The sequence below is a fragment of the Triticum urartu genome, chromosome 6A (genome assembly GCF_056163025.1).
Source record: "Triticum urartu cultivar PI428250 chromosome 6A, HENAU_Tu73, whole genome shotgun sequence".
In the NCBI taxonomy this organism is placed as follows: domain Eukaryota; kingdom Viridiplantae; phylum Streptophyta; class Magnoliopsida; order Poales; family Poaceae; genus Triticum; species Triticum urartu.
Window position 1 is genome coordinate 547,669,933 of NC_141878.1, and position 23,493 is coordinate 547,693,425.

The 23,493-nt window shown below is 45.3% G+C and overlaps 2 protein-coding genes across 2 annotated transcripts; one reads left to right on the forward strand and one right to left on the reverse strand.

Annotated features, from left to right (window-relative positions):
- Nucleotides 1-8,779: 8,779 nt before the first annotated feature.
- Nucleotides 8,780-10,934, forward strand: LOC125516906 (uncharacterized). Its single transcript, XM_087530754.1, has 4 exons — nucleotides 8,780-8,895; nucleotides 9,129-9,717; nucleotides 9,832-9,888; nucleotides 10,044-10,934. The coding sequence occupies exons 1-4, from the start codon at nucleotides 8,780-8,782 to the stop codon at nucleotides 10,167-10,169; spliced, it is 888 nt and encodes a 295-aa protein (XP_087386880.1). The 3' UTR covers nucleotides 10,170-10,934.
- A 2,521-nt stretch (nucleotides 10,935-13,455) lies between these two features.
- On the reverse strand, nucleotides 13,456-18,767 carry LOC125512661 (uncharacterized). Its single transcript, XM_087528732.1, has 5 exons — nucleotides 18,141-18,767; nucleotides 17,916-17,976; nucleotides 16,820-17,111; nucleotides 14,187-14,266; nucleotides 13,456-13,840 (listed from the first exon to the last, which is right to left on the reverse strand). The coding sequence occupies exons 3-5, from the start codon at nucleotides 17,066-17,068 to the stop codon at nucleotides 13,573-13,575; spliced, it is 597 nt and encodes a 198-aa protein (XP_087384858.1). The 5' UTR covers nucleotides 17,069-17,111; nucleotides 17,916-17,976; nucleotides 18,141-18,767; the 3' UTR covers nucleotides 13,456-13,572.
- Nucleotides 18,768-23,493: the final 4,726 nt, after the last annotated feature.

The window sequence follows — 23,493 nt, forward strand, 5'->3', positions numbered from 1 at the left end:
GGTTATTGACCAGAGAGGTGTCTCGGTCATGTCTACATAGTTCTCGAACCCGTTGGGTCCGCACGCTTAACGTTCGTTGACGATATAGTACTATATGAGTTATGTATGTTGGTGACCGAATGTTGTTCGGAGTCCGGGATGAGATCACGGACATGACGAGGAACTCCGGAATGGTCCCGAGATAAAGTTTGATATATGGGATAATAGTGTTTGGTCACCGGAAGGGTTCCGAAATTCACCGGAAGGGGTTCCGGATGTTTCCCGAAATGTTTGGGTACGAGAACACTTTATTTGGGCCAAAGGGGAAAGCCCACAAAGTTTTTGGAAAGCGCAAAAGGAAGTTTTGCGGAGTCCAGGGGCCAGACGCTAGAGTCCCTGGCGTATGGGTCCAGACGTCGGGAACCCTGGCGTCTGGCCCTAGAGTCCGAGAAGGACTCTTGCCTTTCGGGTGAAACCGACTTTGTGGAGGCTTTTACTCCAAGTTTCGACCCCAAGGCTCAACATATAAATAGAGGGGTAGGGCTAGCACCCAAGACACATCAAGAAACACCAAGCCGTGTGCCGGCAACCCCGTCCCCTCTAGTTTATCCTCCGTCCTAGTTTTCGTAGTGCTTAGGCGAAGCCCTGCGGAGATTGTTCTTCACCAAACACCATCACCACGCCGTCGTGCTGCCGGAACTCATCTACTACTTCGCCCCTCTTGCTGGATCGAGAAGGCGAGGACGTCACCGAGCCGAACATGTGCAGAACTCGGAGGTGCTGTGCTTTCGGTACTTGGATCGGCCGAATCATGAAGACGTACGACTACATCAACCACGTTGATATAACGCTTCCGCGGACGGTCTACGAGGGTACATAGACAACACTCTCCCCTCTCGTTGCTATGCATCACCATGATCTTGTGTGTGCGTAGGAAATTTTTGAAATTACTACGTTCCCCAACAATAAAATTGTATACATGAAAGTAAAAGATAGGCCCTTCGTAGAGGGAAGCAGAGGTTTCCATGCGCTTTTTGGTTCTATGCTCAATCTCTTAGTGCAAAAGAACGTCACATTATATTGCCCCTTATGATAGCAACCTTTATTATGCAGTCTGTCGCTTTTATTATTTTGCCATCACAAGTTCGTATAATGCTCAACTTTCTCTTACACCAAATGATATAACACATTTAGAAGCAATTTTATTGCCTTTTTGCACCGATGACAACTTACTTGAAGGATCTTACTCAATCCATAGGTAGGTATGGTGGACTCTCAAAACAAGATTTGGGTTTAAGGGTTTTGGATGCACAAGTAGTATCTCTACTTAGTGCGGAATTTTTGGCTAGCAAAGATATTGGGCAAGAACCACATGTTAAAGGATCTATGAAAATATAACTTTTATGTGAATATGAACAAGCATAAATCATTACGTTGTCGTCCTTGTCCAGCGTCAACAATTTTGGCATATAATATTTTGATGGGGGCTCGCAATCATAAAAGATGTCCAAGATAGTGTATTTGCATGTTAATCCTCTCTTCCCTTATTAATTCTTTCATGAATTGCATCATTGACCAATGCTATGTTTGTCAATCTCCAATGAATTTTACCACATATACTTTTCCTTATGTGATGTCATTACTCACCATAAGATTAGCATATGATCTTTTTCATTTATTTCTCTTTCTTTTTATTGAAACATAAAAATAAAGAAAGTAATACATAAACTAAGCTTTATTATATATCTTGAACATGATTACATAGATATATCACAAAGCAAGCACTCAAAAGAAAGGACCGAACTAAACATTTTATTGAACTAAATCAAAAGATAACTAAAGATCGAGCTAAAATAGATAAAGGCAAAGATAATGGTGGTGATACGATACCGGTACACCTCCCCTAAGCTTGGCACAAGCCAGGGGGAGTTTCCATACCATGAACTCAAGTATCTTTTGGTGATGAAGAAGGTGGTGGTGATGATGTGGTTGCATGAGTGTTGTTCTTCCTCAGCTTATGCTTGAGGATGGAATTTTCCTCCCTCAATTCAGTGATCTCCTGCTCAAGATTCAGTATCTTTTTGCATAATTCCTGCTTATTTTCCCGCAAGAGATGAAAAGGGACAAATTGGATCTTAGGTTTCTTTGCTTTATTGGGGATACTCGATTTCTTGAATTCCACGTGCATGTCCCCAGGTTGGGGTAATGGAACTTCATCTTCATCTGAGCTTGTCTCTTCTTACCCTTTCGGATCATAGTCTTCTTCTTCCTCCATGGTCCAACCATAATGTTCCACATCTCCGTACACCTTGGGGTTTGCCATATAATCATCAAAATAGCTCTCACCCTTTGAGTCTTGAGATGATATATTTTCAGATCTGCCAGAAAACAGCAAGAAAGAAGAATAGGAGATTTCTCCACGATACGATGGTCAATGCTTTCGGGGGGTATATAAATATTTTTATCTTGGGAAACAAGCAAATAGGAGAAAAACGGAGTCCGGAAAGTTCCCGAGGTGGGCACAACCCACCTGGGCATGCCAGGGGCCTAGGCGTGCCCTGGTGTCTTGTGCCCCCCTCGAGTGCCTTCCTGGTTGTTTCTTATTTTCCTAATTTTTGAAATATTCAAAAACTGACAAAAAATATTTTTGTGGATTTTTTGGAGTCCTTTTACTTACCGTATCACATACCTCTTCTTTTTTTGGTTATTATGGAGTGTTCCGGAAGGTTTCTTTCATGTGATCCTCCGGTGTCATTGTTTGGATAATATTGCTTTCAACATTAATAGGCATACCTAATATATAGTGTTTAATTCTTTGCCCATTGACAACCGTCCGAGTTATTTATTTTGATGGCTACAGAATGATAAACCTCCTCGACGAAATATGGTCGTTCCCATTTAGAGAGGAGCTTTGCTGCAAAGAATCTGAAATGAGAGTTGTACAATAGGACATATTCACCAATTTTAAATTCCTGCATTTGTATTCTTTTGTCATGCCATCTTTTAACTTTTTCTTTAAATAACTTGGCATTAACATAGGCTTGGGTTCTCCATTCATTTAGTGTGCTAATATCAAATAACCTCTTTTCACCCGCAAGTTTGAAATCATAGTTGAGTTCCTTAATTGCGCAATAAGCTTTATGTTCTAACTCAAGAGGCAAATGACAGGCTTTTCCATAAACCATTTTCTAAGGAGACACACCCATAGGATTTTTATATGCTGTTCTATAGGCCCAAAGTGCACCATCCAATTTCTTAGACCAATTCTTTCGGGACCTATTAACAGTTTTTTGTAATATTAATTTTATTTCTCTATTGCTAAGTTCAACTTTACCACTAGGTTGAGGATGATAGGATGATGCAATTCTATGGTTAACATCATATTTAGCAAGCATTTTTCGGAAAGCACCATGAATAAAGTGTGAACCACCATCAGTCATTAAATATGTAGGGACTCCAAACCTTGGGAAAATAACTTCTTTAAGAATTTTAATGGAAGTGTTGTGATCAACACTACTAGTTGGAATAGCTTCTACCCATTTAATAACATAATCAACAGCAACCAAAATAGGTGTCTACCCATTAGAGGAATCACTACTACAGGATGCTACTAACGCGATACTACGATCAGATACCCTTCGACGAAACTGTGTGCGATGCAATAATCTCAAACAGTGGTGTAAAAAATGCGTCAAAAAGGTGCAAAACGTTTGCGATGGAGGATGCATCAAACACGGTTCAGATTTTAGTTGCGTGTGTGATGCAGGGCATACGATTCAGTTCAATGAACTGTTTGCGATGAGGAGGAACAAAAGAAATGGATAGCCAGATGAAGGTGTGTGCGATATACAGCATACGGTTCACTTGGATGAACTGTTTGTGATTCGGCAACACAAAATAAATGGTCAGCCAGATCAAGGTGTGCGTGATATACGGCATGCGGTTCACTCGGATGAACTATTTGTGTTGAGACAAGAGAATAGAAATGGTTCAATATAACAAGATGTGTGTGATACGCGGCAAACAAGTCTATAATCAGAAATGTGTGCGAAGACCTATAATAACACAGACGGTCGCTCCTAATAAGATGTGTGTGTTGTGCGATGGGATTGCATACAGAACAACAACATATATACACACACACTTATAAGGACATGGTTGCATAACCAAATTGAACATCCACTTACATAGGTGGCTACTACAACATGGCATTTGCACACACCAAAGTAAACTATTACATGCATAATTACATAGGTGGCTACTACACACATGACATTTCCACACACCAATAAAGTAAACTATATATTACATGCATGATTAACTAGCATAAACGATCATCTGATCATCATCTACTTCTTGTGACGCTTGCTCTGCTTGTGGCTCGATCCGGGCTCGTCGATTTGGGTAACAAGGCACTTCCACATGTCAACGGTCCGCCTGTGCATCTCATAGCATGTGTACACGATCTTGGCCGCGGAACTGAGGTGAGGTTCATCCAGTTGCCGCATCCAGGCCATGTGCTAGGATACGGGAATTTTTCTCTGGGCATCATGCTTCATCTTTTCGTAGTATGGGTTGATGATGGCCGAGGCAAGTTCAACCAGGGAGTCCTTCTTCATGCTGTCCCAGACCCTGTAGTGCTCACAGATTTCCATAATGTTCTAGCAGGCCAAGCCCATAACCCTGAGCGCTTTTACATCTTTGGTGGTTTCCACCATGGAAAACTTGTAGTCGATGCTGTTGACAAACCTGTTGAAATGGTCGCAAGGCTCTGTGGCCATGCAGTAGTGGTAGGTGAGGACATGATGGCGCATGCACAACTGGGCGACGGCAGCCTTCTGATATATGTCGGGACGGCCGGCGGTGTACTGGAGGTCGATGTCGACCACCTTGTACTTGTCTCGAGCAAGCGACTGCTCAACGCTGTTGATGTAGTCGTCCACCACGGCCGGGTTGATGGTGTACACTACTGAGAGATCTGTCTCCCTCGCGTGGGTCTCCACTTTATGCTTGACGAACTCCATTGGAGCACCGCTAGACATGCCCTCTCGATGTTTCATCGTGGGTGTGCTTGTTGTGTTGTGGGGCGCGATCGAAAGGATGAAGAGACTAAGGTTATAATGGCCGCGGGAATTAAAAGGGAAGCCGGATGGCTAGGAATATCGGCAGACCCTGATGGCAGTTCTAATTTGCAGCGTGTAACTCCATCGTGCCGCACGTAAATGCATCGCGTGGCAACGCGCGCGGTGCAACCGCATGCATATGGGGCCCCTGATGTGATCATGCGCATGCGCAACCGCTGGCAGAGCGCGTGCGGAGGGACGCGAGCAGAGCGCTCCGCGATCGCCTCAACGTCGAGCAACCATATATATATATCCCTAATAATAAAGCACGGATTGAGTCTCCGGGTTCATCGTCGCGCACTGTTTGCAGAAAAGCCCCTGTGATTTTATGCATTGAACCCGCAATCTATCATTAATCTGCGAAGAAAAAACGGTTCGCTGGAAAAAACACCCGTACGCTTCCGCCTCCCCCACGACTCTGGCCTTGCCGAGCCAAATCCCCTAGCCGCCGCGGCTGACCTCAACCCGCCCGCCGCCGCGGCCGCACCTCTACCCGCTCGCCGCTCCTGCCGTGCTCTCGACTGCAGCTTCTGGATCAGGTCAACGCGGCTGCTCGAGAGGCTGGGGACAACGCATCTGCTCGGTGCAGAACGGCGGCGGCGGGATCCAGCGGGCGCGGGAGAATGAGGGATCCGGCGCCGCGGGCGAAGTCCTTGCAGCTGGAGGTGGGCCTCCATGGCTGGCAGGGAGAGCTCCAAGGTCATGGCGGGGCTTTCATTTTTCTGGTAGAAAAGAGAGACAGGGGAGGATCCAGGGAGGAGGAGAGGTAGGAGAAGAAGGAAGGGTGCGACAGGGTGCAGCAGTGTGAGGGCATTGGTCTCCCGCGTCAGGAGCGCCTCTCCTCGGGAGGATCTGGAGGGAGTGAATGAAACTCAAATCCACTTCAGAGCAAGGTACTGTTGTAGAAGTACGAAGAAGCAAGCTAACCAGATGTACAAGTAGTAGCCGGCAACGACGATGAAGCAAGCCAACCAGATGTGCACGAAATGACCATACATCATGCCTGATTGATCCTCTGCTACGTGTTTCATTGGCCAATAGCCCATGCTAGCTAGCTAGCAACCATAACCCTGAGCGCTTTTACATCTTTGGTGGTTTCCACCATGGCAAACTTGTAGTCGATGCTGTTGACAAACCTGTTGAAATGGTCGCAAGGCTCTGTGGCCATGCAGTAGTGGTAGGTGAGGACATGATGGCGCATGCACAACTGGGCGACGATAGCCTTCTGATCTATGTCGGGACGGCCGGCGGTGTACTGGAGGTCGATGTCGACCACCTTGTACTTGTCTCGAGCAAGCGACTGCTCAACGCTGTTGATGTAGTCGTCTACCACGACCGGGTTGATGGTGTACACCACTGAGAGATCTGTCTCCCTCGCGTGGGTCTCCACTTTATGCTCGCGAACTCCATTGGAGCACCGCTAGACATGCCCTCTCGATGTTTCATCGTGGGTGTGCTTGTTGTGTTGTGGGGCGCGATCGAAAGGATAAAGAGACTAAGGTTATAATGGCCGCGGGAATTAAAAGAGAAGCCGGACGGCTAGGAATATCGGCAGACCCTGATGGCAGTTCTAATTTGCAGCGCGTAACTCCATCGTGCCGCACGTAAATGCATCGCGTGGCAACGCGCGCGGCGCAACCGCATGCATATGGGGCCCCTGATGTGATCATGTGCATGTGCAACCACTGGCAGAGCGCCTGCGGAGGGACGCGAGCAGAGCGCTCCGCGATCGCCTCAACGTTGAGCAACCATATATATATATATATATATATATATATCCCTAATAATAAAGCACGGGTTGAGTCTCCGGGTTCACCATCACGCACTATTTGCAGAAAAGCCCTTGTGATTTTGTGCATTGAACCCGCAATCTATCGTTAATCTGCGAAGAAAAAACGATTCACTGGAAAAAAACACCCGTACGCTTCCGCCTCCCCCCACGACCCTGGCCTTACCGAGCCAAATCCCCTGGCCGCTGCGGCCGCACCTCGGCCCGCTCGCCGCTCCTGCCGTGCTCTCGACCACAACTTCTGGATCAGGTCAACGCGGCTGCTCGAGAGGCTGGGGACAACGCATCTGCTCGGTGCAGAACGGCGGCGGCGGGATCCAGCGGGCGCGGGAGAATGAGGGATCCGGCGCCGCGGGCGAAGTCCTTGCAGCTGGAGGTGGGCCTCCATGGCTGGAAGGGAGAGCTCCAAGGTCATGGCGGGGCTTTCATTTTTCTGGTAGAAAAGAGAGACAAGGGAGGATCCAGGGAGGAGGAGAGGTGGGAGAAGAAGGAAGGGTGCGGCAGGGTGCAGCGGTGCGAGGGCACTGGTCTCCCGCGTGAGGAGCGCCTCTCCTCAGGAGGATCTGGAGGGAGTGAATGAAATTCAAATCCACTTTAGAGCAAGGTACTGTTGTAGAAGTACGAAGAAACAAGCTGACCAGATGTACAAGTAGTAGCCGGCAACGACGATGAAGCAAGCCAACCAGATGTGCACGAAACGACCATACATCATGCCTGAATGATCCTCTGGTACGTGTTTCATTGGCCAATAGCCCATGCTAGCTAGCTAGCAACCATGTAAATTTCCCATGCTTGATTTATTCCTTTAGGACTTTATTAATTTTATATGTTCTTCCCATGATTATCTAGATAATACTAACTATTGATGTTTCTTTCACGCATACATGGCTTTGCTAGGAGTTTTTCCACTGATGAGGTCTGAACTCTGAATACTATGAACTTAAGGATAAATCTTATAGCAGATCAAAATCATGGTCCACGCAAAAAAAGAGAGATCAGAATCATGGTTGTGCTGATTCCATAGGGGCCTCATGATGGTTTGTGTTGTTTTATTGAAATGAAAAAACCAAGATTATTATTGTAACTGTTACAGTTGTACTAGTAGGATTATCCTAGAAGTTGTGCCAATTTTTCATCAATTGATAACACAGTAAGGTAGTGAATCATCTTTGTAGACTTTACCATGCCTAGACTGGTTGACTTGGATCATGTGTATGTCTTAAACTTTTAAAAAATTCTCACTTGTTCAAGTCCAGTTTATGTAACATCTATATAATACCTAATATGATAGTTTGATGTGTAGATTAGAAGAAACCGCACACAATAGATGCAGTTAGTATTTTGAAAATAAAGGTAGAAGTCTTTTGTCATAAGCTTTCAAATGGTACCTATTTTGGTCAATCTGAATTCAATTTTAAAAGTACAGCCAGAACAGGATGTTGTCTGTCAGTTTTAACCATGCGCAGAGTTCTGTTTAGCATCGATATATCTATTTCGAGATAGAAATAATTTGGGGCTCATCATGTTTCCAGTATGAGATGTGGTTGGGCAATAAGTTGCATCCCCTATGCCAAGCCTACCGAGTTCACTAAAGCAACAAGCAGGGGATCACCTTGATGCATATCGCCATCACATTCAGACCCAAAGATCCGGGAGCTGCAGTATGGGCATGATTAACTGGGCAGTGCCAAAATCAAGCTTTTCGGATGGTGGCGACAACAATGGTGGCTGGAGGCGATGGGGCTAGCAGCGTGGCAAACAGTAGCGCGCAACGTTTCACGGTAGGGCGTGTGGCCAGTGCTTGCGGCGGTTGTGGATGATGAAGTACTGGACCTACGATGGACGACCATCCTCAAGATCTACATCATCATCTTTGGGTCAGTTCGCCATGAAGGCCATTCTGCGAACGAGGTTGTTCATGTCCCTCCTCATGTACAGTTGTACTTCTATTCTAGGATTTCAACTCTGCACTCCATTCCGCATCCTGAATATTCAGAGTCTCGAGTTTGCATGAGTCTCGATTTGATTAAATGAACAGGCCAGTAAGATAGATTTTTGGTCGAGGATAAATTTTTGATCGTGTGTGGGATGAGAGGGAATACTTATTGAGTTAGGGTCGTGACATTTTTTCTCCCGTTGCAACGCACGGGCATTTTTGCTAGTAATAATAAAGCATGGATTGACTCCGTAGGTTCACCGTCACAATATGCTTTTTCCCTGTGATTTTACGCTTTCAGTTTGAATCTAACCGAGGTGGTACTAAATTTAATCTGCGACGAAAAACGGTTCGCAGGACAAAAAAATACATGTACACATCCGCCTCCTCGCCTCGACCTGGCCAAGCCGAACCAAATCCCCCTAGCCGCCGCCGACCTCAACCCGCCCGCGGCCACGGCCGCACCTCTGCCCGCTCGCCTCCAGTACGATGGTGTCGGAGGCCTGGTCCGGGGGCGCGCGGCGGATTCCACTTTAGCCGAGGGACAGCAACGCGGCGGCCTCCCCGTCAGTCGCCATCGGCTTTGCCAAATTGAAGGCGTAGGCGTAGGCGCGGGCGGCTGCGTCTCCGCCGTCGGCGAGGTCCTATGCCAGCCGTGCCGAGGCGGAGAGCACGGCGGCGGCGGTGAGGGAGAAGGAGCTGTGCTGGCAGAGGAGCTAGAGAAGGCGCGGGAGCGGTGGGGCCGGCTGCGGGACGCGAGGCAGGTCACGGAGAGGGTGCTGGCGGAGGCGGACGAGGCGCCGCGGCGGGAGATGCGGGAGTGGGAGTGCAGGGCGGACGAGCAGCGCTGGGTCGTGGCAGAGCTGATGCGCCTCATCGGGATGCCGGAGGTACGGTTCCATTTGTTTCGATTCTGTTTGGTAGATGCTCTGGCGCTTGATTCTCAATGTCTGTGGGGTGCTGATCATGGCGGCGGCTGGTCTATATATGTTCCACTGGAATAGCTGAGTTCCCGGGAGGAAAGAAAGAGGAAACAGGGGACCGCGTCTTCAGATCCTCCGGTAAATGCTCTGCTCATCGGTTTTTGGCCTACAGGTTGGCAAAAATGTGTCTGGATCTCACGTTTTCTTCTCAAATTCATCGAGAAATCTGAACTCTGTACTTTGATTAGTCATTGGACGAAATGCTTGATTTTGATCTGTCCTTCATGTTTCAGGGTCCGGTCACACTGGCTTCAACACTACTAGAGGAAGAAGCTGGAGCATATCTCACCGATAAGGAATCGCTGGCGACACCGACAAGAGAAATCATGGCAGCAGCAATCGAAAGCAGCAGCTCTTGATCCTTTTCTTTGCCACATTGGCATGTTCCACACTTTTAGGCCTACGAATGAAATCTAATGGCTTCTTTGTTACCTGCTTGCGTCCATACATGATATGTGATGGTTTTGAATGTTCGCATAGACAACATATTTGAATCGCCGCGTCTACACATGATTTCCTTTTCTGTTTGGAAGAATTATTGTGTTTCTGCTCGATGCAGAACGGCGCCGGCGAGATCCAGCGGGCGTGGGAGAAGGAGGGATCTGGCGCGGCGACACGAAGGTGGAGGCGGGCCTCTGTGGCTAGCAGGGAGAGCTCCAAGGTCATGGCGGGGCTTCGATTTTTCTGGTAGAAAAGAGAGACAAAGGAGGAGGAGAGGTAGGAGAAGAAGGACGGGAAGAAGGAACGGTGCAACACGGGTGCAGCAGTGCGAGGACACTGGTCTTGCGCGTGAGGAGCTCCTCTCCTCGGGAGGATCGGGAGGGAGCGAGTGGAACTAAATCCACTTCAGAGCAAGGTACTGTTGTAGAACTACGAAGAAGCAAGCTGACGAGATGCACTGCCGTTTTGTCATGCGTTAAACTTCTCAATGGTTGACCATGGAAAATCTGTGTAGTTCTCATTTTCCACATATGTTTCTGGTCTCAAGGAGAATTCTTATTCCTTTTGGAATTACCATCTTTAAACATTGTAGATTCCAATCTCTTGCGTATTTACATCAAAGACTGTTTTTCGAATGCTTATCATGTACATACTAAACTCCCTGCCCCCTCCTTCTTCTGTCACATGTGTTGTTCCCTTGTCATTAGTGAGCTCCAGAAAACACAACTGCAAGGTACAGAATAGTTGCCACTTAGTTTGGATTTTAGTTAAAAGTGTAGACATGTTAGTAACACTATAGAGTTGGACAATAAATGAAGTCGACTACATCCGAACGAACTTATCTTGCTTCCAAGAAGAGTAAAATCATCTTTAATAATTTCCTGGTTTTTGCTTATATTCATGTTTCTTAACATGTTTGGAATGTCGTTTCCTCCAAAATGCAGCATTTACCTACCATTTGGAGTACAAGATGCATTTTTTATCAGTTGCTGACTGAAAAAACACTTTTATGATAAAAACGCTACCCTTCAGTTAGACTTAATTAATTGCCTTCTAGACAAACCTCCAATTATATACAAGTTCTCTGATAAGGTAGTCGTGGGAAGACCATATTTTTGGTTTACATTGTAAATGTTTTCAGGGACCACAAATTTGACTTCCTTTTTTGCTTACTTTGAGCATTTAGGTCCTAAATGAGAAGGTAAGGATGTATTTGAGCAGTATGAGAAGACCCAGTTCCATTATCTCAGAAGCCAGAAGTTTCACATCTAATATCTTTGATTCTAAAATTTGTTTAAGAAAATGGTCATTCTGCTATTAACACCACCATTATTTTATATGTTTGCTTCCTTCGTGGTTCATATTTATTCAAAAACAAAATATTTTCAAGATTGGTACGTTTGAGGATCAAACTTTGAACATGTGAATTGATGTGGCATCAAGCTAAGTCTGTTGATACATTGTTATCCTTTTTCGCTTTGCATAATCAATCTTGTAACTGGAGATGTATGTTAATCCTCTAGCTTTGCTCATTTTGGCTTTTGATTTCATCATAGTTGATACAGTACTGCGCCATGCATTCACAAATACATGGTCATGTGGGTGGATTGTTTCTCCCGTTGCAACGCATGGGAATTTTTTGCTATACACACACACACACACACACATATATCTGGGCTATTCTGTTACGCGTAACAAATACCCTATTTGAAATGATGAGTTCAGGCGATCGTACTGATGATTTTCATCTCGTTGAACTGTTCGTCTTTTCGTCGAAATGGGGCGTGTAACATATCGTTGGAAAGCTCTTGACGTCTACATTACAAATATATAGAATTTTTTTGCAAAATCATTATAGTTTAAGAGCAGTTTTGAAAAAATCATTTTTTTCAAAATCAAAAACGTGAATCGTATTTTGGACTTAATTTTCAAACTGTTTGTCGAAATTGAGCAAATAAGATGGCGTTGGAAAGCTGGTGAAAATCCGCATCTTCCATATATCTATTATTTTTTCTAATTCTATACGATTTAAAAGTAATTTGGAAAACGGTGAAATTCTGGGCGAAACGTATTTTCGCGATTTTTTGCAAACGGTTTGTCGGATTGATGCAAATGATACGGCATTGGAAAGCTATGGAAAATGCACAACGTTTTCGTATTGGAATGTTTTTCTAATTCCTTACGGTTTAAAAATGAATTCAAATACGGTCAAATTTAATTTTGAACGTGATTTTTTCTAAAAGTTTGTCAAAATGAGGCAAAAAATATACGGTTGGAAAGATATCCAAAATACGAAACTTAATCATGTTGAACGTTTTCTCAAATTTGCAACCGTTGAAGAGTAATTTGGATTACGATGAGACCCATCATGCTGTTTTTCCGTCAGAAAAAACAGAGTACTTGTACTGATCTACGTGTGTGTTTGTACTGATGTATACTTCAGAGAGTAATTTTGAAAGGTTCCGAAAAAAGTACTTGAGCTGATATTTGCATGGGTTTGTACTAAGCGTGTTTTCACTAAATAGACTTTGCTCTGTTTTGGGTAATTTTTTTGCTCGTAAGTTTTCAACGGTTTATTGTATCGTCGTCCCTGTATTTGCATGGTTTGTATCATCAAACTGAATGATAGTTTTTTGAACTAAACATTTTTTACAATGATGTTCCGGACTTCTCTTTTTTTACGACTTGTACTTTTCCCATGTGAATTGCATGGGGTATCTTTTTTGCTTGAACTTTAACAAGTTGAATTTCTGTCATTTCTTTTATTCCGAACGGACCATCATTTTTAACTTGTACTGATCAATATATTTAATTCAAACATTTTTCCTTTGTAGAATGGACCACCGTTTTTGTTTGTACGGATCAGTTGTAGAACTTGGACGTCAACGTGACCGAATTACACTTTGAACGGATCACCTTCTCCCATCTGGACTGACCACAAAAGTTGCATCAGGAAACTCACAAAAACAAGGATGATTACAACGAGATGGACGAGAATGTATGAACCATACCATTTTAGCTCAATAAATACTATACACGGAACAAGCAGAACTTATTAAACAAGATGTTTTTGAAGTTTCTCACATTAGCACTTTTTATAATACAAAACCGAAGGGCTCACTTTTACCTCCTCTCTTTAAAGTATTACAAACTGACGAACTAAAATAAAATAGTGAGCATGGTGCATTTTTGTATCACAATTGGTAATAGGGGCACAATCCATGTGAATTGAATAAAAGGTAAGTACCGGTAAAAATGGATTGCTGGTGTTTTTATAGAGTTTGTAGTACCATCACAATCAAAGTTCTTACTGACATAAGTTCAGATCATGCTCCGGCCAGAAAAAGATACATAAGTACACTGCGGCCAAAGTATTACAAACTGACAACCATAATCAGCCACCTCGCCAGAAAAGAGCATCTCAGATGCCTCTACTCCTGTTGCTTTTCCTTGTGCAGGAGGTTGTTGACCGATCACGCAGTGATACAGGTGGCCATGGTAGCGACACGGGCAGTGACGCAGGTCTCTGAACTGATGGTCGCGACGAACTCGGCCACCCTGAAGCCACGTGGTTGGACTGAGCATGGCGCTGAAGTTGAGTAGAACATTTAGGAATTAGGATAAATAGGAAACAACAAACTGGTGAAGTAATCGTGAAGTGAAATGAGTTATAGAAGACAGTATGCATTTTTCTCACTAAAACAAACTTCGGTTTGTGTGCAACTTCTGTACTTGCATACATTTGGAGGGAGAAACACAGAAAATACAACCACATGGATCAACACATTTGGAGGGAGAAACTATAGACGTACATCCTGGGGTAGCAAATAGTATGAACTCCAGGCACAACATGTTTTAAACTTTTTTCTGTATCTCGCAAACTGAAAATAAGAAGAAAGCAAATTAGAACACAAAGTAAGAAGAAAGTAGAGCACCAGTGCTTGTGCGGCATGGATCCGTCAACCCTTTTGCATCCTAGTTCCAGCCAGCATGAGCTAGCACCTCCTGGATCGAGCTGTAGTAGTGCAACACAACGCATTAGAGAGATAAAAAGGTGAGTAGCAGCATGTATAGGAAGGGGAGAAAGCAACAATAGCACACGAGCATCCACAGGCAGACAGAGATGCAGCAACTTCTCTCCACTTGAGACTAAACTTATATAATTTTTATTGTTGAACTTTCAGATATCTTTACAAGAATTGCATGGTTTTAGTGTTTTGCTTTTACCTCGTTGCTTCTCTGAACTTACAAAATAAACTTTGTTACATGCGATCATTAACATAACCACACACACCTGTTGTGCTATAGAAATAGCATGGAAACACAAAGGAAACTGGACTTATGATTGGTAAGTAGATGTACTGAAAAGAATTCAAAAGATGAACTAAAAACAATTGAAGCTCTTCAAAAGCATCCAGGAGAGATAACAAAAAACTAAAACGAGTGGGCGACACAGTTACTAGAACCGGGCCATAAGGACTAGAACCAAAACTATCAATATAAGCTGATGTTTTTTTGTAGGTTTTTGGGAATGAGAATACTGTTTTTTTGCAATTATATAAAAGTTTTAAAATGCGTACTACTCCATAACAAATGTTTATACTGCACATGTCCGTAAATATTAGCTTTTTATTTGGCAACAAAGAAACATCAAAAAGGATATTTCATTTCTTGTAAGCATATCAACAAACAGCTTGATAGTAGCAGGAATAGAACTAGTTCTTAGTTCTTATCATTTGTACTGAAGCTTGATAGCAACAGGAATTGAACTGAACGACCCATTTTTCTTGTACTGAAGCTTGTTTTTAGAATTCGTATGAGTGGGTTATTAAACACATGCATCAATATTGAGGAACACTAGAAAAAAGGACACCGCTATACAGGAACTACAGTGGACAGATCCAGAGGAGAAATCCTCAAGCAAAAATCAAGAGAGGTCGCAATCTCCATGGAAGATGCCAACGAATTTGCCATGGAAGGGCCTCCCACTCCCCTGCTCTATCTCCTCCCGCTCCCTGCACACATAAATGCAGACTGGAGAGAGAGGATGAGAGGGAGATGACTGAGACGGATCGAGGGCGGACACGGGGTGGCCTGCACGCAGCTCTTCTCGCGACCGATAGCAGAGTGTGATGTTGTGCTGTCGAGGCAAAGTTCCTCGACCCAGCGGCTCCACCCGCAGCCGTTGAGCGCAGGCCATGGCACGGCAGCCGACGGTGGCGCACGGGAGTGAAGCTGCAGCCGTGGCGCGAGTGAGGGGTTCCGAGGATGGTGTGGGGGGAGTACAATAACTGAATATAGTGCAAATGTTGAACTTGCAGGTTCCATACACAAGCTAGCCATGAACGGGGCGGTGCGTGACCAGAGGCGGTAGTGGAGACACAGCGCAGCGCGCAAAGGCAGACGCGGCATAGGAAGGCGGCCGGTGGTGGCTCGCCGGAGGAAGGCGGCCGACGGTTGCTCGCCGGAGGAAGGCAGACGGCGAAGGCTCGCGCGAGGAAGGCGGCCGGCGGTTGCTCACCGGAGGAAGGTGGCCGGCGGTGGCTCGCGCGAGGACTGCATCTTCACCACCCTTTGGACTGATAATGTAGCAACACAGGAAACAATTCTATAGGTGTCATCACTATCATCCTTGCTGCCGCACAGGTAAACGCCATCTCCCAACGCATTGTTGTTGTTGTTAGGCTTGGGCATCGTCGCCGTTACCCAGGAGATGGAGCACGGAGCCTGCATGGTCATTCACAGCCACCCGGCCATTACGCAGGTCCTGAACGCCCTCTGCTCTAGTCCGGGGCCGTTCACAGCCACCACGCCCAGTTTGTTCAGGCTGCCAACCGAGGCAGTTTAACGAAATGACTGACCAATACTATACAGAGCCATCTTTAAAATCGGTACAAACTACACTGCTGCAAATCGGTATCGACTAGTACTTTCTAAGTTGTACTGATCATTACTGCTACTTTGTTGTACCGATGAGCACTAGTACTGATATAGCTAAAACAGAGAAATTTTCATCTAGTGGACTTTTAACATTATATTAGAAAAAGTGAGCTACAGAATAAACAACTATATTATAATAGAAGCATTGGCTTATATTAGAAACGATGAGCTATGAACTAAACAACCAGATGTGAATTTGTTTCAAGCCAGGTTTGCTATTTTCTGAATTTGATGCATGTTGCACTTATAGAACTGCTACTGGTTTGCATGTTGGACTTAGTACTTTTAAATTGTTTGCATAGTTTACTCCCGAAATCTCCACCACAAAAGAACACATATGCATTACCAATCGCATATAGCCAAACTGAACTTCCTACATCTATTGTTGTTTTTATAGAGTGGGCTTATGTTTTCTTATGTACTTGAATTGAAGATAACTGATGTTGTTTTGCAAGGTGGACTTTGACACTTTCAATTTTTGCATAGTTTATTTCAAACAACCTCAAACAGCACATCTTCATTATAAAATTGGTTAACCAATTGACAGTACGGTACTCATTCTCAAGCATAACCACAAGCAATTGTTTGTGCTACATGAAGATGGAAACACAAAGGAAATCGGACTCACCATTGGGAAGTAGATGTACTGAAAAGCATACAAAAGATGAACTTGTGCATCTTGTTTTTGTGGCAACCTACAAAAATGGTGGGGAGACGCCGCCTCACACCCCGCGCGCCACCATTTCTCAATGTGCGATGTAGGGTTACGCCTGCGGCGGCACGCTGTGGGGAAGCGGGGCGGCGCGCTGGATGGAGGCGGTGCTATGGGGAGGTGGCCACGACACGCTGGAAGGACAATCTTCTGACCTTTTGCCATAGTAAATTGCAGACAACTACAACTATGAATTTTGCCTCGGTACCTACAATTTACAACAGATATATCAGAGAAAGGACTTAAACAAAATTGAAATAATTACAAAGTAATTATACAAAGAGAAACCAAGATAGATATAGGATAGAAGATAGAACACCATCGACATGCCTTTTCCCTTCAGCTCTGGCCGAACGTGTCTTCTGAATCTCAACTTTTTATGTCTTAGTTATGAAGTAGAACGACATTGCAAATTATGTACTACTAGTGGCACTGGCAAATGCAAACGATGACTCACCAGTAACATGGAAAGAAAGGAGCCATGAGTTAAGGGGATCATACCACTGTACGACTAAGAAATTGAAGAACTACAGAACTTAGAACTATGAATGCAAGTCAGAACTCAGAGCTATCCACTCAAATAAAGTGGTTGCCCATCATGAAAGTAGATGGGATGACTTCTTTTCACGACATAATTTCAGCATGAACCAGAACATGCATGAATTCCAAACAGCAACTACACATCACGTGACTGAACAAGTCTGCATTTTTCTTACTATGGAGACTACACATACATTTATATTCATATATAGAAATCTAAAGCGTCGACATGTATGGGAGCAGAAGGCAGCTGCTCCATGCGGCACTTCTGCCTGATGCGGAGCTGAAGCAGGGTGCCGTACTCGAAGTTTCTACACCCATGCTCGCTGCAATTTTTGTAGTTGATGTAGTTACAGTATTCGCTTACAACTCAAGGCTAGCGTCGGCAAGCACCTAAAATGTGATTTTTTTTGGGGATTGATGAGCTTTTGCTGGCCTTCATAAAACTGGGATAGAAGAAATGCTATCTTACCGAGTGTTGTGCGCAGGTCCTGCAATTGTTGTCTACTTGTAGATGGATCAGCATGCAGGCACTGCGTAATAAGAATTTGAACAGAAACTATAACAAGGATTTGGACCGATCTAAATTTATCAATTGAACTGAACTGAAAAATGAATTTAGTATTTTTAGTAATTGAACTGCTGGTCTTCTTTTATGCGCACTGAAGAACTGCTGCAGGGCAGAAAGAAAATATACCAGACAAGCTTTAAAAACCTCCACCCCGCTTCTGTCACCAACGGCCAGCAGGGCCACCACGGCGAGGAGGGCGGCCCAGATCCCTAGCTTGTGGACCGATCGGTTGGGCGGCGGCGACGCAGCCGTGGGGCCTCGGGGAAAGGGGGAGGCGGCCGAACCTCGAGGAGAAAGGCGGATGGAGCGCGGTGACGAAGGCGACCGGACCACAGGAGCAAGGCGAATAGACCGAGGAGTGCGAGGAGGCGGGAGCGCGGGGAGGGAGGACGCTGGAGCGCGGGGAGGGAGGAGGCCGGAGCTCGGGAGAGGGAGGAGGCCGGAGCTCGGGAGAGGGAGGAGGCCGGAGCGCGGGAAGGGAGAGGGCCGGAGTGCTAGGAGAGAGAGGGCCGGAGCGCGGGAGAGAGAAGGCCGGAGCGCTGGGAGAGAGAAGGCCGGAGCGCTGGGAGAGAGAGAAGGCCGTTGTTGCAAGCCGGAGCACGGGGAGAAGGCGGCGGCCGGAGCGGAGGGAGAGGGCGTCGGTGTGCGATTGAGGGATGTGGTGGGGTTCGCGACGGAGGCGCGTGGGTAGGGTGGGGCGGTCGGACGGCAGCAGCAGCGCGTGGGTAGGGTGGGGCGGGCGGACGGCCGGCGGCAGCGTGTGGGTAGGAGGCGGGTTAGGTTGGGGCGGGCTAGGGAGTTTTGTGGTCTGCGCGTCACGACTTTATAGGGACCGATGGTAACAGAATATTATTCTATTGGTAACAGAATAACCCTGTCATATATATATATATATATATATATTGTTGGAAATATGCCCTAGAGGCAATAATAAATTAGTTATTATTATATTTCCTTGTTCATGATAATCGTTTATTATCCATGCTAGAATTGTATTGATAGGAAACTCAGATACATGTGTGGATACATAGACAACACCATGTCCCTAGTAAGCCTCTAGTTGACTAGCTCGTTGATCAATAGATGGTTACGGTTTCCTGACCATGGACATTGGATGTCATTGATAACGGGATCACATCATTAGGAGAATGATGTGATGGACAAAGACCCAATCCTAAGCCTAGCACAAGATCATGTAGTTCGTATGCTAAAGCTTTTCTAATGTCAAGTATCATTTCCTTAGACTATGAGATTGTGCAACTCCCGGATATCGTAGGAGTGCTTTGGGTGTGCCAAACGTCACAACGTAACTGGGTGACTATAAAGGTGCACTACGGGTATCTCCGAAAGTGTCTGTTGGGTTGGCACGAATCGAGACTAGGATTTGTCACTCCGTGTAAACGGAGAGGTATCTTTGGGCCACTCGGTAGGACATCATCATAATGTGCACAATGTGATCAAGGAGTTGATCACGGGATGATGTGTTACGGAACGAGTAAAGAGACTTGCCGGTAACGAGATTGAACAAGGTATCGGGATACCGATGATCGAATCTCGGGCAAGTATCGTACCGATAGACAAAGGGAATTGTATACGGGATTGATTAAGCCCTTGACATCGTGGTTCATCCGATGAGATCATCGTGAAACATGTGGGAGCCAACATGGGTATTCAGATCCCGCTGTTGGTTATTGACCGGAGAGTCATCTCGGTCATGTCTGCATGTCTCCCGAACCCGTAGGGTCTACACACTTAAGGTTCGGTGACGCTAGGGTTATAGAGATATTAGTATGCGGTAACCCGAAAGTTGTTCGGAGTCCCGGATGAGATCCCGGACGTCACGAGGAGTTCCGGAATGGTCCGGAGGTAAAGAATTATATATAGGAAGTGCTATTTCGGTCATCGGGACAAGTTTCGGGGTCACCGGTATTGTACCGGGACCACCGGAAGGGTCCCGGTGGTCCATCGGGTGGGGCCACCTACCTCGGGGGGCCACATGGGCTGTAGGGGTGTGCGCCTTGGCCTGTATGGGCCAAGGGCACCAGCCCCAAGAGGCCCATGCGCCAAGAGATAAGGAAAGGAAGAGTCCTAAAGGGGGAAGACACCTCCGAGGTGCCTTGGGGAGGATGGACTCCTCCCTGGCCGCACCCTTCCTTGAAGGAAGGGCCAAGGCTGCGCCCCCCCCCCCCTCTCCCTTGGCACTATATATAGTGGGGGGAAGGGAGGACAACCATACCTAAGCCCTGGCGCCTCCCTCTCCCTCCCATGACACATCTCCCTCCTCCCGCAGCGCTTGGCGAAGCCCTGTTGGAATCCCGCTACTTCCACCACCACGCCGTCGTGGTGCTGGATCTCCATCAACCTCTCCTCCCCCCTTGCTGGATCAAGAAGGAGGAGACGTCGCTGCTCCGTACGTGTGTTGAACGCGGAGGTGCCGTCCGTTCGGCGCTAGGATCATCGGTGATTTGGATCACGACGAGTACGACTCCATCAACCCCGTTCTCTTGAACGCTTCCGCGCGCGGTCTACAAGGGTATGTAGATCCACTCCTCCCTCGTTGCTAGATGACTCCATAGATAGATCTTGGTGACACGTAGGAAAATTTTGAATTTATGCTACGTTCCCCAACAGTGGCATCATGAGCTAGGTCTATGCGTAGTTTCTATGCACGAGTAGAACACAAAGTAGTTGTGGGCGTTGATTTTGTTCAATATGCTTACCGTTACTAGTCCAATCTTGATTCGGCGGCATTGTGGGATGAAGCGGCCCGGACCGACCTTACACGTACTCTTACGTGAGACTGGTTCCACCGACTGACATGCACTAGTTGCATAAGGTGGCTAGCGGGTGTCTGTCTCTCCCACTTTAGTCGGATCGGATTCGATGAAAAGGGTCCTTATGAAGGGTAAATAGCAATTGGCATATCACGTTGTGGTTTTGCGTAGGTAAGAAACGTTCTTGCTAGAAACCCATAGCAACCACGTAAAACATGCAAACAACAATTAGACGACGTCTAACTTGTTTTTGCAGGGTATGCCTTGTGATGTGATATGGCCAAAAGGATGTGATGAATGATATATGTGATGTATGAGATTGATCATGTTCTTGTAATAGGAATCATGACTTGCATGTCGATGAGTATGACAACCGGCAGGAGCCATAGGAGTTGTCTTAATTTATTTATGACCTGCGTGTCAACATAAACGTCATGTAATTACTTTACTTTATTGCTAACCGTTAGCTGTAGTAGTAGAAGTAATAGTTGGCGAGGCAATTTCAAGAAGACACGATGATGGAGATCATGGTGTCATGCCGGTGACAACGATGATCATGGAGCCCCGAAGATGCAGATCAAAAGGAGCAAAATGATATTGGCCATATCATGTCACTATTTGATTGCATGTGATGTTTATCATGTTTATGCATCCTGTTTACTTAGAACGACGGTAGTAAATAAGATGATCCCTCATAATAATTTCAAGAAAGTGTTCCCCCTAACTGTGCACCGTTGCGACAGTTCGTTGTTTCGAAGCACCACGTGATGATCGGGTGTTAGATTCTAACGTTCACATACAACGGGTGTAAGACAGATTTACACACGCGAAACACTTAGGTTGACTTGACGAGCCTAGCATGTACAGACATAGCCTCGGAACACAAGAGACCGAAAGGTCGAGCATGAGTCGTATGGTAGATACGATCAACATGAAGATGTTCACCGATGATGACTAGTCCGTCTCACGTGATGATCGGACACGGCCTAGTTGACTCGGATCATGTAATCACTTAGATGACTAGAGGGATGTCTATCTGAGTGGGAGTTCACAAGATGAACTTAATTATCCTGAACATAGTCAAAAGGTCTTCGCAAATTATGTCGTAGCTCGCGCTTCAGTTCTATTGTTTAGATATGTTCCTAGAGAAAATTTAGTTGAAAGTTGATAGTAGTAATTATGCGGACTAGGTCCATAAACTAAGGTTTGTCCTCATTGCTTCATAGAAGGCTTATGTCCTTAATGCACCGCTCAGTGTGCTGAACCTCGAACATCTGACATACACGTTTTGATGACTACATGATAGTTCAGTGCGTAATGCTAAATGGTTTAGAATTGAGGCATCAAAGACGTTTTTGAAACATCGCAGAACATATGAGATGTTCCAAGGATTGAAATTGGGATTTCAGGCTCGTGCCCACGTCAAGAGGTATAAGACCTTTGACGATTTTCTTAGCCTACAAACTAAGGGAGAAAAGCTCAATTGTTGAGCTTGTGCTCAGATTATCTGAGTACAACAATCATTTGAATCGAGTGGGAGTTGATCTTCCAGATGAGATAGTGATGTTTCTCCGAAGTCATTACCACCAAGCTGCTAGAGCTTCGTGATGAACTATAATATATCAGGGACATATATGATGATCCTTGAGATATTCGCGATGTTTGACACCACAAAAGTAGAAATCAAGAAGGAGCATCAGTTGTTGATGGTTGGTGAAACCACTAGTTTCAAGAAGGGCAAGGGCAAGAAGGGATACTTCATGAAACGGCAAATCAGCTGCTGCTCTAGTGAAGAAACCCAAGGTTGAACCCAAACCCGAGACTAAGTGCTTCTGTAATAAGGGGAACAGCCACTGGAGCAGAATTACCCTAGATACTTGGTAGATGAGAAGGCTGGCAAGGTCGATAGAAGTATATTGGATATACATTGTGTTAATGTGTACTTTACTAGTACTCCTAGTAGCACCAGGGTATTAGATACCGGTTCGGTTGCTAAGTGTTAGTAACTCGAAATAAAAGCTACGGAATAAACGGAGACTAGCTAAAGGTGAGATGACGATATGTGTTGGAAGTATTTCCAAGGTTGATCAGATATCGTACGCTCCCTCTACCATCGAGATTGGTGTTTGCGTTGAGCATAGACATGATTGGATTATGTCTATCGCAATACGGTTATTCATTTAAGGAGAATAACGGTTACTCTGTTTATTTGAATAATACCTTCAATGGTCTTGCACCTAAAATGAATGGTTCATTGAATTCGATCATAGTGATACACATGTTCATGCCAAAAGATAGTAATGATAGTACCACCTACTTGTGGCACTGCCACGTAAGTCATATCGGTATAAAACGCATGAAGAAGCTCCATGTTGATGGATCTTTGGGCTCACTTGTTTTGAAAGGTTTGAGACATGCGAACCATGTCTATTGGTGTATATGCATGAAGAAACTCCATGCAAATGGACCGTTTGGACTCACTTGATTTTGAATCACTTGAGACATGCAAATAATACCACATGGGCAAGATGACTGAAAGCCTCGTTTTCAGTAAAATGGTACTAGAAAGCAACTTGTTGGAAGTAATACATTTTGATGTGTGCAATCCAATGAGTGCTGAGGCATGTAGTGGATATCATTATGTTCTTACTTCACAGATGATTTGAGTAGATGTTGAGTATATTTACTTGATGAATCACGAGTCT